This window comes from Numida meleagris, chromosome 6 (genome assembly GCF_002078875.1).
Source record: "Numida meleagris isolate 19003 breed g44 Domestic line chromosome 6, NumMel1.0, whole genome shotgun sequence".
Classification (NCBI taxonomy): domain Eukaryota; kingdom Metazoa; phylum Chordata; class Aves; order Galliformes; family Numididae; genus Numida; species Numida meleagris.
Genome location: NC_034414.1, coordinates 27087086 through 27104896, shown reverse-complemented (window position 1 = coordinate 27104896; position 17811 = coordinate 27087086). Strand labels below are relative to the sequence as shown.

General features: G+C 41.7%; 1 protein-coding gene across 9 annotated transcripts in view; it reads right to left on the bottom strand.

Annotated features, from left to right (window-relative positions):
• The window catches only part of DPF3 (double PHD fingers 3), a 200009-nt gene that overhangs the window by 95983 nt on the left and 86215 nt on the right, over window positions 1-17811 (bottom strand). For all 9 annotated transcript variants that reach the window (XM_021401592.1, XM_021401583.1, XM_021401585.1 and 6 more), the window contains 2 exons: window positions 15260-15420; window positions 9990-10097 (listed from right to left, as the gene is read on the bottom strand). In XM_021401592.1, coding sequence (XP_021257267.1) covers window positions 9990-10097; window positions 15260-15284 — 133 coding nt within the window. In that variant the 5' untranslated portion in view covers window positions 15285-15420. The remainder of the gene's footprint in view (window positions 1-9989; window positions 10098-15259; window positions 15421-17811) is intronic.

Sequence of the window (17811 nt, the reverse complement as noted above, 5' to 3'; positions counted from 1 at the left end):
GCAAGATGCTCAGTACCAAACCTGCAAGTCTAGTCCAACCAATTCTTCTACACATAGATTTGATTTTAAGCATGTGACAAGTCCCACTGACTATGAAAAGATCACTCGTTCTTAAAGCCCAAGCTCAGGTGCTTTCCTCATCTGGGGTTAGACAGCTTGGCATCTTAGAAGACTAAGCTCTGGGGACTTGATCCTATAAAACCCGTTCATGTGATTACCAAAGAACTCCAAGGATTACTCGACACAAACACACAAAATAGATGCTATACATTCAAAAGAGGATATGCATTTCGTAGGATCTTTTGTCTAGTACGTGCATCTGAACTATTCTTATGTTTCACAAAAGCCCCATTGCCAACACAGCTTATTGCTTTTAAGGAATTTGTATTGGCAAGAGAAGCACCAGGAGGTTTGCTGGCAAAGCTGCTCAGGTTCAGCTCTAGCTGCAAGATTGCCACAGGACAGCTTCCCACTGCCCCTTTGCTTTGCTGGAGAGCACTTGATTTGTGCTATGAGTGAAACAAAACCACCTGGTACCAACAGTTCCCCAGGTACCATCACTGGGCACTCCCCCAGGGTCCTCACAGCCCTTTCTTCTGCAGGCCCAGAGGGGACTGCTTTAGCAACCCATGTCTTGCCCCCAGCACCTGCTCAAAGAGCACTGACACACTATTTCAAAGCCACCTCTTCTCAAAGAGTATAATTCTATCCTAAGCTCATCTACAATCCCCCCTTTTTAAGATTAAAGGGTATTTATTTCAGAAATAAATAATTCTAATAGTTACTTAGAAATGTCAACGTTAACTTCACAGTAAGGGGATAAACCCCGTAGCATTTTACTTCTCCAGTAGGAATAACATCTCCTAGGGACACTGCATTCACAGTAAGGCTTTGGCAGCTTAGGAGGCACATGCTGAAAAACCTCTTCTCAAAGACACTTCCTAGCAGTCCGATGTAGGTCACACACAGAGTAGCCAAGAACAGTGGAAGAACGAAACAATGGACTGGATAACACAGAAAGGTGGCTAAGACCACATGTAAAGGACCCACACAAGCAGTCACAGGTATCTCAAGCCAATGCCATCTCAGCTGCCTCCAAGCTTTCCTCACACCAGACACACCGCAGAGGCTCTGAGTTCATCACACAACTCACTCCTTCAATTTAATGGCCTACTACAGTAATCTAGTTGCTCCAAATCATTTTCAAAATAGCCTGACTCCAGAGTCACCTAACTCCATTTTCACAAATACATTAAACACAGCTGAGACTACACACCAGTGGAAAAATCACCTTCAAGTGGCTACCAGGCTTCTGAACTCACAACAGCCTTTTGTGGGGTCACTATGTGCAGTCTACATTCTCGTTCTCAGGGACAAGACTCAGAAAGACAAAGATTTAACAGTTTCCAAAATTGCTTTATCTCATTTAGTTTCTACTTCTGCCTTAGCCTAACTGCTAACTGCTAGAGCCAGAGGGGTCTGGCTTCAATAGGCTTTTGATCAAAATCCAGAGAGGTTCCAAAGCCCAGTGGCTTTTGCAAGCAGCTTTCTCCTAATTATGCAAACTAGCTCAGCCACACAAGAACCAAGAGTAAACCCAGGTGATTCATGTGAGCAATCTTAGCTAACCAGCACAGTTCTCGTGATAAAACTGAGCACATAAAATACTTGTAGTGACCTGTTCCAGATCCCACAACTGAAAGAGAAACCATTTACACAAAGTTAATCCTGTAAACTCCAGTAGTGTGACTGCAGAGTGGAGCAGCAGCAACGTTTTTGTTTTCTTGACTAGACTATTTATAGAATATTACTTGCTTTTCTAGAAATGAGTCTGTTTTATACCTGCAAAATCATGAAATCCCATTTGAGGGGAATATACATTCAATTTAAACCTTAAACCTACTGAGCTAAATTAGACTAAGAGCTTGCATCTTAGTACACATGACAATGCCCAGCAAGGACAATACTTGAATTAAAGGAGAAGTCAGAAGTTACCACAACCATGGCAGTTACACAAGGAGTACAGAAGGCCAACTTGTCAGTGGCCAAAGTGAAGCAAGAAGAGTAACACTACACTAAACTTGAGATATCTTTCTATCTGCTCAGCCAGCCTTAAGAAAACTGACTCAACAACTCACCTACGTGGAGTCTCTTTATTTGTATAAATGGGTGTGTAACAAACTACCTGTTGTCTTGGGCACCACAGTACACATATGCCCAGGTTTTGCACCAGAGTTGGTACACTTTCACACCAGCTTTGCAAGGCTACGTGTTGATGGCCAAAATGCTTATTAATGGCTCTTCAAAGGCTTGGCAAGTGGTAGACTTTATTCAGACATCCCTGTTTATTTAAAGATCTCCCCTACTCCTCCCAAGCTCTCTAAAAAGATTTATTAGCTGACTGTTAGGCACTTCTCTGAAATAGACAAATCAGACAGATGTTTTAGCACATCAGTTTTACACACTGAAAAGCAGAGAGAAAAAGAGATATTAAAGAGATATTCCACTGCCCTTTGTGCTGTATGGTGTAGTGGCTATATAATATGGGGTCGTGTGGCAGAACTTTAAATGAGGAGGTTGGCACCTCTAATGCAGACTGGCAATGAGACAAATACTTCATTGCAGGACTTCTTCATTATGATTCCATGTCAGTGAATACATGCAGGAAGGAGTAGGTTCTCTGTTTTTCTTGATGCCACATGAGAAAAGGAAAAGCAAACTTTATTTGGCCAGAGATTCAGACTGCCAAAAGTCTAAATTGTTGGAAGAATTAAAGGGTGGTTGATGAGATGGAATAGAGTCTGGTTATATGCGTGTATAAAAGGAAGGAGCAGATTCACAAGAAGGTCCTACACTGATGTGCTTTGTCTTGGTGACAAAAAGTTATTTTTTTCTAACCTGAGTCATAGCTTGTGTAAAGTCCACAGAGCAGCAGCTCTATCCTGTGGTGCCACGTCCTGCTGTGAACAATCTGAAGGCAAGATTAGTGGAGAATTGGAGCCTACTGTTTTTATCTGTGGCATTGATGGACTCCTCTGTAAGCTGGAGGCTTATCTGATGAATAAACACCTACTTAAATCTAGGACAATACTCAGGTACTTTGCTGGATAAGAAGCCAAAAAAAAAAAAAAAAAAAGGCCCAACAGAAATCAATATTTACTCTGATATAAGTAAAGGCTGGAGGTGGTGAAGAATGAATTTCTCCCCCACCACGGTTTTCATGACAGTTTGCTAAAGAAATGATCAGAAGAAAAGTTGGGGTGTTAAGGAGGGATTCCTACAGTGTTCATAAATGTTCCTTCTTACACACTGAAATTTATTATTGTAGCCCTAATTAAAAAAAATATGTATCACAATGTAAATCTTCAGTTTGTCCCAAAGTGATATAAACATAGGTATGTTAAACCAACCTCAGGATTCAGCGCAGCTACTGTGCAGATATGCATTGTAACACCAAATGAGAACTGAAGCTTATCCACTCTCTCTGCCACAAAAAAAAGTATTTTTTTTTCTTCTATATGGGATGCCAAAAATGTTGATGGGAGTAGGTGAAAATGAGATCTGCTCTATTTCTACTAAAAACTACAGGACAGCTGTGGGAATTGCTCAGTAGAATTCTTTGACATGAGTTATGCAGCTTCCTCAAATACAAACCTCACTACTGTCCACAGTCTGTGAGGTTGAGCTATTTGACATCTCACTTAATTTTTGCCAAACACTTGACCTAAATACACCACAGAACTGCTATTTTGGCACCACCTACTAAAATCAAATCCCATTTCTAAAAAAATAATGAGTTAAAAATAACCTATTCCTGCCAGAGAAGAAATGTGTTAAATGTTGGCTCATGCAGTAGGCTCAGTCGCTCTCCTACCCTAGTTTTACAAGCAGTGAGTTCCATTCATTTCTGCAGAGGTAACTCCTGACCTACTTCAGTGTACGTGGACCAAAGTCAGACCTTGTCCTTGCAAAAAGCACACTATTCACTGCTCCCTCTGCTGGTCCTGCAGCACCACCTGCTTCTGCAGAAGCCTGAACACTGAAGCAGATACATGCAGAGCCCATTTCCAGTGCTATCACAGTGAAATATCTAGCAGGTGGAATCAGGAATTACTATGTGAAACGGAAAAAAAGAAATTCTAAACTCACAATATCTTAAAGTACTGAAGAGTATATTGTAAAAGATAGGGAGGGTAATGTTAAAAGCCAAAGTACTTATAAATGCAGATATACTTGAATAAAAAGCAAATTTTCAAAAACGTTTGAATCCCAAGAGTTTGGAGGGAAGACAGCAAAGGACACAGCAGCTGGTAACAGGCAATGAAACTCTGTCTTATATGAGGAAACCAGACCAAGTCATCAGAGAATAAAAGTTGTACCTATCTGCTGGCTGTTCATGTCATATCTGCCCCAAATTTTGATTTCATCACAGAAAATGTTTATAAAAGCCATGAAAAATAAATAATAGTAATATTTTTAAACAAAACAAAACTAAAACAGTTATCCACAGAAGTATCTTCGGTAAAGTCAGATCTGCAGAAAGTTGTCCAAAGCCTGAGCAATTGCTCCTCTGATATTATGACCCCTCTTCGGGAATATCTTATCTAGTTTATCTAAATTTGACAGAAGTACTCTACTTTGGCACCAGAGTTATCCTGCCAGTTTTGATCCTAAGTCAATCTTCATGGATTTTAAAGTGGGGCCATAGGGAGGGTTTAAAAGACTAAATTTTATCCTTCCATCACAGAGAAGTTTCCATATATGTTACATAATAGCATAACTCTTTGTTAAAAAAAGTGTATTTCCATACAGAGCTCATAGGGAAACAACACTGCTGTCTGGCAGTACTGAACAAGAACCAACAAGCGATTGTGTAGAAAAGCATTGAAACTGAAAGTGAAACTGGTCAATATTATTGGCCCATCTGAAAAAAAATGCTAAAAGGAAATTCTCATTAAATTAGTGTTTTGAATTATTTTTAGGCTCTAGTGCCTTTAAGTGAATTGGACATATCAATAAGGGAAAGAGTATGGAACTCAGGAGATTTGAGTTCTTTCTGTGTTCTTGGGTTCAATTTCCAGCTGTTCCACAAACCTCTGATTAGAGCTTCATACAAGTAATTTATTATCTTTGTTGTTTATTTCTCCATTTTGGAATAGAAGGACTTTCTTTGTATATTTTGTATATTTGGACTGTAATAACTGCTACAGTGTGGCATATAGCACAAGAAGACTTCACAACGATCCCCAGGATAGTGGTCTAACAAGTTGCTTGAGTCTCTAGATGCTATCATATAAATGATAGTAATGCTAATTCTGCCCTGTGCTTTTTAATTTCATCTTAACATTATCTTAGTGAAGTGCTCCACCTTACAGAGCACTGATCTCCATAGATATGCTGAGCATCATCTGCAAGAGCTGAGGGCACTTGGCACTTCCCAGGATAAATATAGTACCTTGTACAGTCAAGCAGAGTCTCTACAAGGTAAGTTGAGATGCTTGGAAGAGATAATAGCTTATCTCTTAGGAATCCATTCATTTGTTCATAATCACAGAGGTGTATCCCATATCTCAGACTACAACAGATCAGGCATTGTTTAAGGGCCGTCTAAAAATCTGGTCTTGATACTTGCCTTGAACATGTCCATCACAGAATACGAAAAATATTTTTGCTTATCATTACTACTTCAAAGTTATTAACAGGAAAAAAAATAGGCTATTTCTGAAGTTCAGCTGAACACTACACTGCCCAGAGGTAAGTAAGAAGATGAACCCAAACACAGCTCATTCTCACCAGAGCAGCAGCACACACAAACTGTACTCCACAGTCACCAAATGGATGGGAAGGCTACCAGCTCTAAGACCTCTCTGTCACCTTTCAGAGTTCAAAACTAAAGGGCAGGAATAAACTGAGACAGGAACTTTCCAGCCATATTCTCTACACTTGCATAGCATGTGAAACACTTAAAAAGTTCTGTATGCATGCACGTACGTACATATCTATATTTAGCCATCTTGTAAAATTGAAGCGGGACACTACCAATTTAAATTCCAGAGTTTGCGGCCATAGGCATCCTGTCTGTTCTCATTTACATAGCTGCAAATCTTGTGTAACACTCAACTGTCAGCAGGGTTTACTGTAGGTAATACCAGTTTCACAATGTTGATACCTGACCCAACACAGAATCATGCTATCACCCAGTACCACAAAACCACTAAGCATGTTGGGCAGGGAGCAATTAAGATTTCAAAGGTACTCGGGTGTAATCAGGGCATAACCTTTCTTCTATTTCAAAGCCTCATCTTTCTAGCTGCTCGGATATTACTAAAGGCCAGAACTCTACTGCTTGCCTTTGTGGCACCTGCAATTCAAGGTGGTTGTAGGAGAGTTGGAAATTCTCCTCCCTTTCCTGTAAGATAACAAGCTATGCAGCTCAGCCCAACTCTCTCTCTTCCATTCCCCCACTCACACACCAACCAGAGGATCTCTGCTCTGCTCTTCCTCTTTTACTGGGCAGGAGAACAGCCAGATAAGGAGAGTATATGGGAGCACAACTTGCTTCCAGTTCTCTCATTGTTCCAATGCCATGCAAATACCACTGCAGTTTTGCAGAGAGCCAGGCTTGCCCATACTTGGTTGAACAGAACAAGGCAGAGGCCTAGTTTCATGAATAACATGAACATATCAACACCTAATAACTTTAGCACTCTGTAACACCTCATATCCATTACAGTGATGAAAACTTGACTGCTCTTGAGGCATAATGTTTGGTTCTGATGATATGAATCTGCTACTGAAATTCAAAGACTAGTTAATGTGAAATTAAATGACAGGAATACTTAGTGTTATTCATAAAGGTCTGCTAATAATACTGACTGTATTGTCATTGAGGCAGTTATCATAAGCAAGCTTTGGCAATACTTTCTTTCTACCACATATCTATTGGATAGGCTATTGGAGCAGGATGGAGGATGCTTAGAAATAGTGTTAACTTCTAGTTTACTAGGGCAATCCATGCACTTAACATAGAGTACAGTGGCAGAGGAAAATGGACATCTAAAGGCTGCATCAGCAACCTCTTTTCCAGTGTTCTTATCTATACAACTTTAGCTGTAACTATTCCTAAAATGAAACACTTCACAATTAAGGGCAACAAAAAAAGACAGTAAAAGCAGCATGTTCGATTAGGAAGAAAGCAGCAACTGACCTCAAGAAAAATATTATAGTGCACCTGCATTTTACAAAAAAAAACAAAAAAAAAACAGGATACTGTGTTGGAATACAATCTACTGGAAACAGAAAACACTGCAGTATTTTCTTCATTAAATTTTGGTAATAGCAAATACAAAATTCTCACTCACTGAGCTGGGCTGTGAACTACTACAGCCACAAGGGACCAACACTGCAGAAGTGCGTTGCAACTATAAGTGCTGTATTAGCACTATATTATTTATTATACTCTTAAGTTGCTAGCAAGACAATACCTTCATTCTATTTATTGACCAGCTGCCGACAAGCTATGACTTACCAAAACAAAAATTCTAGGTCTTTGTATCTCCCAAATTATCTAGAAGTCTTGAACTTCTGGATACAGCTTATCTCTGTAATAAACCGCTCCAAAAGCCCAAACAAGCATTCATATCCTCTTCTGTTGATTCATTTGACTGCTGGATTGGAAACTTTTGAAGCTAATATTCCCTTCTGTAACTTTGCAGTGGCACTTTTACTAAAAGTACATTTGAAAAATAAAACTTAAATGTAAGAATGTTTTACAAAAGTAAAACTTAAGAAAAATAAGGCCTAGGCCTAATCTGATGTTGTAGAATTGCACTGCTTGCACATATTACATAATGTATAACCAACTCAACAGTCTCCTACCTTAAAAATTGGCTACTTCACATTAACCCAGCACAAGCAAGGCAAACACTGATCAACTACTGAGAACAGCTCTAAGTCAAGATGAGGACGTCCAAGACGTAGGTGCAGTGAAACTGAAATGTTTAGATGAAATTTCTTTCAAATTTATTTTATATGTCCTACAGTTGTCATCTTTGTGCTTCTAAGGGATTGTAAATCACCATATCTGTGCCCCACACGGTCACCAAATGTTTAACTGAGGAATAAAGAAGTCAGCAGGAGGTAGATTCCTAGGTTCGGTTCTAGACTTTATCCCAGTGATCCCCTTCAAAAACGTACAGCATTTCTATGACTCATGTTGCAAATAAATTAAACTATCTTTTTTCTAAAATTGTCAAAAGTTACCTTTAAATGGAGTTCCAATGTTTTCTGTAGGTCATATACTTTTAAATTCAAGAAAGGAAAAATCCTATTTTGGCTAGTGAGACTATTCCGGATATGCACAGATGGACTGAAATTATTTCATGGTGTAACTGATAAGGAAAGTTAATCGCTAGATAGAAATTGGTTAGAAAATAGATTTAAATGGCAGAGCAATATAACTTGCCTTATTTGGCTGCCACTGGCAATGCAACAAAAGTAGCACTCCCGAGATGCAGAAGAGATGGTTATAGCAGGGAAAACAACACAGAAGCAGACATGCTGAGGTCTCTTTATCTGATAACTTCGTGGTAATTGCCTTTCATGCCCTGTGGCAAGTAGGATGCACTAATTTGGCATTCAGTGAGTACAGCACAGAAGCATAATGCAAACAAAGAAGCATCTAACTCCACACTACTGCTTTGCCTTACTAAATTACCAAGGCACAACAGTGTTTGGAACATCAAAAAGAGTGAGGTAGAGATTTCTATGGGCCAACATCATCCTCTTCCTCAAGTTCAGTCTCACTGACATCTGAGTAACCTGACTTGATTTCAATAGCTCTTTCTGGCCGGCTTTGCGATGAGGTCTGGTTCTATCTACTGGCTGAGCTTTCATCCTTGGTCTGCACCCCAGCACAGCAGTTACAGACATTTCTTCCTTTTGTCCAACTGCCTGCTGACATCTGCCATCTTGAAGGTAGGGAGCCTTCAAACGTCTCTTTCTACCAAAGTCAACAAGAATTTTGCCTCAGATTTTATTGGGTTTACAACTTGTCCGTTTACTGCTTCTTTCTCCCTTTTCATCCACCACTGCACAGAAGTTAACAGTATTGCTGAGTATAGCTCAGTGCCCAGACACCTTTTTCTGTCAAACAGGTTTATTTTTAAATATTCTTAATTTACATTTTAGAGATTTCTTCTGTATTTTTTAAACTGGCAGTGTCTCGCCTCTTAAAAACCACATACAGCTGTGCACTCCCTCTTTCTCATAATAGCTGACCCAAAGACAGCAAACCTTTATTACTAACTGCAGGGAAGAATGCACAACACTACTCTCTTCCTGACAGCTGCAGCTCCTTCACATCTGCTTTACAGTTACTCGCTCAGCATCCAGATTCGTCACTTCACACAGCTTAATTGTGTGGGAAGAGTACCAAGGACAATAAAAATGAAAGAAGAATGGACTAAGGTACAAATATAGGTATAAACACATATACAAATGTGGCAAAATTTTCACCTCACAATAATCCCTGCTAATTTTTATTTCCTCTTTATAATCAGATCACACCCTTGGCCCCTTTATGATAAATCTTTTCAGCATAATGTTCTTCACACACAGTGGTCTCCACAAAGACTAGGTGGCAGATGCCAGAGGAAGATTATGTATGAATAACACATTGAGGCAGTAATTAGCAAAAAATTGATCCTTTACATCCCTATACGTTTACTTGTGGATGCCCAGGATTCACTCCTATGGAAGGTAAATTCAGCTCCCATTTCCTTCAATACAAGCTGTGCACATTTCTGCAAGGTGTGAGTTACGTACGGAGTTTAGTGGTTACTGTTAGAGCAAACTGAGTTAAGGTGCAATAAATGGAAAGAGAAACGGATGGAGAGGGACAAAGATGGAGTCCAAGGTCTAAATGCCAGGTTTGCATGTACGCCAGCTGCTCTGCAGCACAGGAGAGAGAGAGGCAAACAAATACATACCAGGTTTAATTTCCAGCAGCTTCAGCCTGGAATCCTCAGGAGGATGCAAACGCCTCTTTTTGCGCCAGCAACGTGCTGGGTATGTATACAGCTGACCTGGGGCCAGGCCTGAAAATTAAAGGCAAGAAATAAAACATAATCACATTTCAGTTTGTAAACCACAAAGCACTGTCTCTAGCATCTTTTCCCTTGTCCTTTCAGCATCTCTTGTCAGAGGATTCAATCCTGCAAATTGTGAGGCAGAACTATGCACTCAAGGCATCCAGCACTCCAGAGGCTCCTTGCACTTCTGGGGATCAGGCCTACAGAGAATCTAGGTCTCACTCATACACTTCACTCAGCTCACTGAAACCAGAGCTGCACATAAATAATTTGTGATTCCTTCAGGGCAAATAGAATTTCAGCCTCTCTTGGGTCACAGGGCAAAGTCTCCTCCACGGGCAGATAAAGCCCCCTGGGAGAGAAGAGATGGAGTTCCGACACACAAATCATAAGGCCCTGGTATGCAGACCAGCTCAGAAAACATCTTCTGAGTGGAAGCAAAAAAACAATCCATGAGGTCTGGCTATATGGACTCTATATTTTTGCTTAAATTCTGAACTTCTGTTTAAAGAGAGTTCCTTTATTCTGGTTATTGCCTTCCTCATGCCCACATCCTGAATGAGGGACGGAAATATGGCAGTAATGTTTATATTACTGCATGCTCCATTGATTCACACTTGGTGTTGCTGGCCTCTGAGCTTCCCTGGCTCTCCTGATAGGCATCCCTTTAGCCAATTCTCAAGCTATGCTTTGTTCTCTTGTATTCAGGACACAGCAGGGCCCCGTGAATGCATTGCTACTAAGGACACAGAAGGACACTGCCAAGTTACTGCCCCAGTTACTCTTGATACCCAGCAAGACCCAGAAATGCTGGAAGAATGTTGTTCTCTCCCCTGCTTCCCCTGACCTCTCTCTGCCACTTCTGCGTTTACTCTTTTGCCTTCTGCTGTTAGTCTTGAAGGGGCAACAGAGCACAACAGCAGTTCCAAACTCAATGCCCTCAGAAAACAAATAAGACCACATAAGAAAGAAGACAGCGGTAATGTTACCATATCTGAAACAGTACCACCAGAAAACAGTTGGACATCATTAAGGCAGGACGAGTAAAGCAAAACAGCTCAAGAACAGCAGGATGGCCAAAATGCTTGCTCTCTGCCATTCCCTCTGAAACAGCCTGGAAAGTATATCAGCTCAGGAACAAAAACTGAGTAATCGAGCGAGATGCAGATTAAAAAAAAAAAAAAAGACAATATACTGTTACTAGGAAAAAAAAAGAGACACACACACACACCAAATTTATTCACCTATTCACCTCAAGGGAATGGGCTAGCCACATTCTGCAAGCTCTTGGCTTGAAGTAGTTGAGCTGTTGGGCATGCCAGTTCAGACTTCAGTGATTTCCACCTGCTCCCTGGCTTTGGTGCATAAACGGAGCATCTACATCATACTGCCTGGGTATGGCCAAGTGATGGAATGTTCGCAGAGGTCCTGGCTGCCCCAGGTCACAGTGCAAGCCTAGGGCTTTGCACACCCTTCTTTCATTGCTGCGCAGATTCCTAGGCATTGTGCCCAACACAAGGAGAATACATTTTGGTGAGCGGCACATGTGACTGGTTTGAGAATAAAATGTGAATAACCAGTACTTCTTCAGTGCTTGACACACTTCTTCATGGCACTTTGCAAACATTAACCACTGCAAACAATTGCTATTATGGTGGGGTGGATTGTGCCTGGCTCTGATGTGAGTCATTAAAGAGGTGGAGGCAAGATGCCTCACCCTTTCACAGTAGGTTCTGTTCAAAGATTTGCTCACAGCATTGAAAAGCAGGATTGTTAGATGAAAGAAATAGGACAGAGTCAGCCTTCCATTGCACAGACCTCCAGAGAGGAGTCATTTGAATGAAATGGGCACCACAGCTTTTTAACATTTGTCCCAGACAGAGAAAAGCAAGGATCCACAGCAGTTTTGGGGGAGCATCCACTAACATGGGCTCAACTACTGTGAACTCACATATGAATTGGCAATTCTGGATTTTGTCAAGACAGTGAATGCCAACTGCAAACGCTGAAAGGCCAATGAGAAACACAGCAGGTATCCTTGAAAAGATGAAAGTGGAGAAGTTTCTTCCCTAGAGGAAATGCAGCCCACTCCAGGTGGCAGATAGGCTTGTAAGCTCCTCCAACACCAACACCCAAGGTTGTGGAGCTTTGCCATTTGCTTTTAGACAGTATTTCAAGTCAGGAATACTAAATGAGAGTGAACCCAGCACGCAAGTCAGATACCAAGAAGGCTGGCAGAGAATTTCTGGAGACATTCAGGTATCTCTATGCCCATTTACTATATCCTTGCTCATTAATGCACAGCCATGCGGTGAACTTAAGACAGATATCAAACTTCATCTTGATTTGAACTCATCAGATACTATCTTCAGTTCTCTGCTCTGACACCTATCTGTCTCCACACTGCCTCACATGAAGTGTGGACCTTTGACTGTTTACACAGAGGAGGACCAATAAGAAAAGGGTCTGTTCTGAACAGAATCTAGCCCTGCACAGCTGATCTTGCAGGGCATATAGAAATACCGCTTATGCATGTCTTACTGTCTTCAGTCCTAGCTGAGCTGTCTCTCCTGCTGGGGCCTTATAGGGCAACCAGAGAAGGTTCCAACCATTTGCTTATAGAGGAAATAGCAGAACCTGCAGTGAGTTATGTTGTTTATCTCATTAGTGTAGGAGAGCCATAACTCAAAGCTCCTGTGAAAGGCTCAGGGAGGAGGAGAGAAGAAGGAGGGAGTTATGTGCAGTATTGTGTGAAATTAACCCTGAACTGTTTATCACAAAATGCAGTTTTCTGACTCCCTTAACAAAGAAGATGGTGAGAAACCACGTTAATACACTGAGATCCCAACTCTTCTCTGTTTTTCAAACTCCCTGAGAGAGAAAACAGTTCCCGGAGCTTTGCCATTTGTCTTCATACAGTTTTTCAAGTTAGAGATAGTAAACGGCAGTGAACAAAGCACACAAGATGGATACCAAGGTGGTTGGCAGAGAATTTTTTGAGATGCTCAGTATGGGTATAAGTACAATGTGTACAGCCTGAAAACAGGGACGCTAAAGCTACACAAGGATGCTTTGACCCACCATAATGATACTACAAGAAATAGATGATGCAAAGAGACCCAAGGGAGCACTAAATGGGCTAATAAAAATCAAGAAAGAGCAGAGCAAATATGGGGGAGGAGGGCTGCTTCATTTTGCACTGATTATTCTAATTTAAAATAACAAAGGCATCAGATTTGGTGGCTGAAGCAAATGCAGAAAGACTGATTCACTTAGGACTCTCTACGAGGAATGTTCCACCATTCACTCCCATTGGAGCCACTGACTCTTTTGCAGGGGAAGCCACCGAAAAGTTCAGTATCAGAAGTGAGCAAAAAGATTTTCACAGTGAATTTGCCAAAGGTCATCCAGAGAGCTATTGACTGAGAAAGGCAAACTGTTAAGAGCTTCTGGTTCCTGGTGTGATGCTGTAACTCTTCTAGGATGATTTCCTCTGTAAGTGCAGAGACACCAGTGAGACCCACACAAGACTATGTTTTCTTATCTTTGTAGCAAGCGCTCTTGCTAACACATCATTTGTGCATACAGTGGATGTATACGTGTTTATTGCTGAGTTCAGAAGGATTAAAAAGCAACACCTTACTTGTAACCTGACGTTACAAGAACAGAAATTGCATAGATGAACTGATTAGCCAAAAAGAAGAAAAGGAAAGTTAGGTTTGCGAAAGGAAAACCTCTTAGGAATTAGGAGATTTCATATTAAATTTTTTTTTTTTAAAAAGTGTGGTTATGAAGTAACCTACAAAAGAAGGGTTAGCCCAGACCCTTGTAAACCATATTTAGCAGTCTCAGATTACTGGAGTAGTTTTGGCAGCTGAAACATTCTTGGGATATATTTAATGCTGGTAAAACACCTGCTGCCTCCTGCAACAGAAGTGGCTGAATTTTACTACAGAGTTTTCTGGTGGTACTGCAAGACCATTCTACACCTACTTTGAGTACTTTAGGAATAGGAGCAGTGCAAAGATCTGTCCCTCAGTATCTCCTAGGAAGCATTTCAGATAAGCACCCTCAAAGGCATCAGTTGCTTTCCTAGTCTGCTCACAGGAGGGGAGGCAAATGTCCTTTATGTTCCTCCTGCTACAGATGCTGCAAGCTAGCCAGCAGAGGAGGTAACAGCAGCCTACACCTTCCCACAGTTCCAGGTCTGGATTTTTTTTTCCTTTTCTTTTTTCAGTATGGTTTACAGGAATTGACATGGATATATGCACATGTGCGCACATTGTGTTTTCAGTGTCTGTGCACACTTGACCCCTCCCTGCCTAGATTCTCCAGTATGCATTGGGGAAAAAAAAAAAAACACATACAAACCCACTCTGGTATTGTCAGAAAATCCTTTCCTGTGCTAACTGTGAACCAGATACTGAGCCATACTCTAGCAAAATTATCACTGGGTTTCAGGAGGAGTTCTGTTTAAGTAACATCAAGCCTTTGAACTGGTGATTGTCCTCTGCTTTCTAAACAAGGATTTCAGATGGATTTACTCTAACAAAGGAAAGACTGACCAAAGCCTACTAAAGTAATGGTGGTCTTTCCCCCTTTGGAACAGACCTTAGCCAAAGGTCTTTAAGGATGTGTATCAATTTCTTTCTGCAGCTGAGGAAACTGAGGCTCCAGAGATGATATCCAAACTTGTCCAAAGCAGAACTAGAAGTTATACCTACATCTCTAATCATCAGAACAATGTTCATTCCAGTAGCTGGACTCTCCTGTATTTCACCTCCACTGTATATACTTCCTAATATAACCCCTTATTTTCAGCATTCACCTGAGACTTCCCCCTCCACTTCTCCACCCTGAACATAATTCCAGTCCTGCTTCGAGCAGGGCATTGTGCCTTCTACAGACTGGGATCAATAGCATTAAAGAGCTACAATGATACAGTCTTAGAAACTACCATGTCAGGCACTTCTACGGGTAGAGAGAGAATAATTAGGATCAGCTCTCTGCAGTTACCAAAGGAAATCCCCTGCAGGCACAGAGGTTTAGGCAGCTTCTCTTCTGTGTGGCCTGTAGCAGGTTTGAGTTCCTATTAATTAAACCCCATGAGGGCTCAGTGGCCAGACCTCCAGACATGCGCACACACACACAGACACAATGCTACCAACCTGGTCCCCTGTGCCGCTTCTCCATCCAGATGTAGCAGTTGTTCTGAGCAACCCCAGTCTGCGAGTCCAGGAAGGGAAGGCGAACGCTCCGTTCAGCACACAGCCGAGAGTTGTAGCTGCGACAGTGCTCAATTGCTTCTTTGTAGAACTGGTCCCCAAGTCTGCCAAAAGAGACAGGGCACAGATTAGAAAAGGTTGCTCTTCCCCTCAAACAAGACTAGGAAAAAGGGGGCACATGGTTGGTTTATACAAATGGATAACCAGAAAAACTTTCCCTGAACACGTGAAAAGCTGGCTGACACCATACACTACCAAAGCAGATCATGCAGAAACTGTCATCAAAAGATGATACTCTTAGAAACCAGACACGGATCTTTTCAGCAGGCATAGCTACTGAATGAGCAAATGGTGCAACCACACTGGCCCCTGACCCAGGGCCAGGCACCATGTACACAGCAGTGACCTCATTCTATTGTCTCTCTTCCCCTGTAGTTTGTCCAGCCAAGTCAGCACGCCAGACATGTCAATTCCGTGCTATAGCAACTCCTGCAGTACTGTGAGCAACCAAAAAGCCAGCCAGGTTTAGAAGAACTTCAATCCAGCATTTCTTAATTCAAAGAACCTGGAAGAGCAAAAGACACAGTCCTCATATTGTGTGTTTCAGAGGCATGAAAACACACCCGTTAACAGCTAGAGCCATGTCTGCAATGCTTACACTAGATGTTTTATCTCTACCCTTCCAGAATTTTCCACAATCAGGTTTAAGGCACCAACAGCAGCAGGCTACAACAGCAGCTGGTAAGATCCAGCATGGCAAATCCTTTGTTCTGGAGCCCAGTGGGAAGAACAGTGCTAAAGACAATGTCACTTGTTTCATAAATATTGGTTCAAAAATTCTGTAGAATCTTCATATTCCCTTGAGAAAGGTTTAAAAACTCTGCCTGCTGGAGATTACCAAAATCCTCCAAATTGTTCTAAACAGGGAAAAGCATCAAAGTAGAGCTACCCTAAGGACACAAAGCAGCTGTCATGCTGGAGCACTGCAAAGTAGGTGGGCCACGTGGCTGAACCTCATTCTTGATCTATTGTCAAGGTGAAATTCAGTCGTGACATGAATAGCTAGGAAAGCTACCCATCAGGGGTAAGTTCATTAGAAAATAGGAGCAGAATGAGATACAGCTTAACTTGCTCTGACTCCAATATTCATTAGTGTGCAAAAAGAGTATAACACACACAGCAAGGGAGCTGGAGGGATGCACGCACAAAGAAAAAAGAGGCTCCCTTTCCTGTTCTGTTATTTGTTTATCCACTACCCTCTTCCATAGACACAACTGGCATTTTAAAAGTATACTCCTTTTGCACACCTCTGAATGCCAAATTGGTGCAAATTGCTATTTTTCTGTCTGCGTCTGACAGTCTGATACACATTCTTTAAGACACTTGTCATTTTCACCTCATGACTTTCATGGGAGCAATACTCTCCCCCATGGGCTGTACTGATGCAGTATCTTCTTGTTGACAGGGGCTGATATCAGAGACTTACTGAGAAACAAAAGAACACAGGCAGGCATCTCTAGCTCCTCCTCCTCATTTCTGATAACCAGTGCCCAATTTTCCCAAGTCTCAGGTTATCCAATGGTGGATAATGTTAAAAGATTTGATGAATCTTTCTTCTGTGAATGTATCCAATCGACTTCAACCCACCTTTATTTTTCACACCTAAACCATGGTGGGGCAATGAGTTCCAAAGCTGAAATACAATCTGTGGGGAAAAAGAGCATCTTCTTGTGTTTTAAGCCATATCTCAATTATTCACTATTACAAGTCCAAAAGTCCTCCACAAAGCTTCCACCAGGTCACTTCTCTAACAGATGCAGGCAGACCAGCATGCCAAGGCTCTAGATGTGGAACGAGCATCATGGAAGGACACAGAGCCCATCTTGCTGATCTCTGCTGTGTCCACCCATGATGCAGTGATTTCAGCTGCTGCATTTCAGAATATCCAGAAGGGAGAGAATAGGGCAGTCCCCAACAAGCAGGAACTACACCCAGGAGCCAGTGCACCTTTTGGCTATGTAGATTTTCCAAAGGCTGTTAAAGCTGTTCCACGCAGCACATGTCTGTCTGAATCCAGCATCTCGCAGCCCTGTCCCTGGCCAGTGATTGCTGGCGCCAGGCAGCAACTGGTGTACAGGGGCTGGAAGAGACAGCTCTGAGCTGTACAAGAGGACAGAGCTGTGGGAAGGGGCAGCGCAGAGGGATGACTCTGGACACAGTCATCCACAATGACCTCAACCTCCTTTTTCCATTAAAGACAGCAGAGAAAGGAAGGGGGGCAAAGGAGAAAAGAAAAGATAAGCTGCACTACTATACAAAGAATGTGGCTAGGAAGAAATGAAAGCTTATTAAAAGCTGTAATTAAAGTTGTACACTTGTGTAATCAAAATCAGTAACAAGGAGACTCCAGCTGATCAAAGATTAACAGCTCTTTCCACAAACACTTCAGCTTCCGCAGAGCTAAGTCAGACTCCCCTACATTAAACCAGGGATGC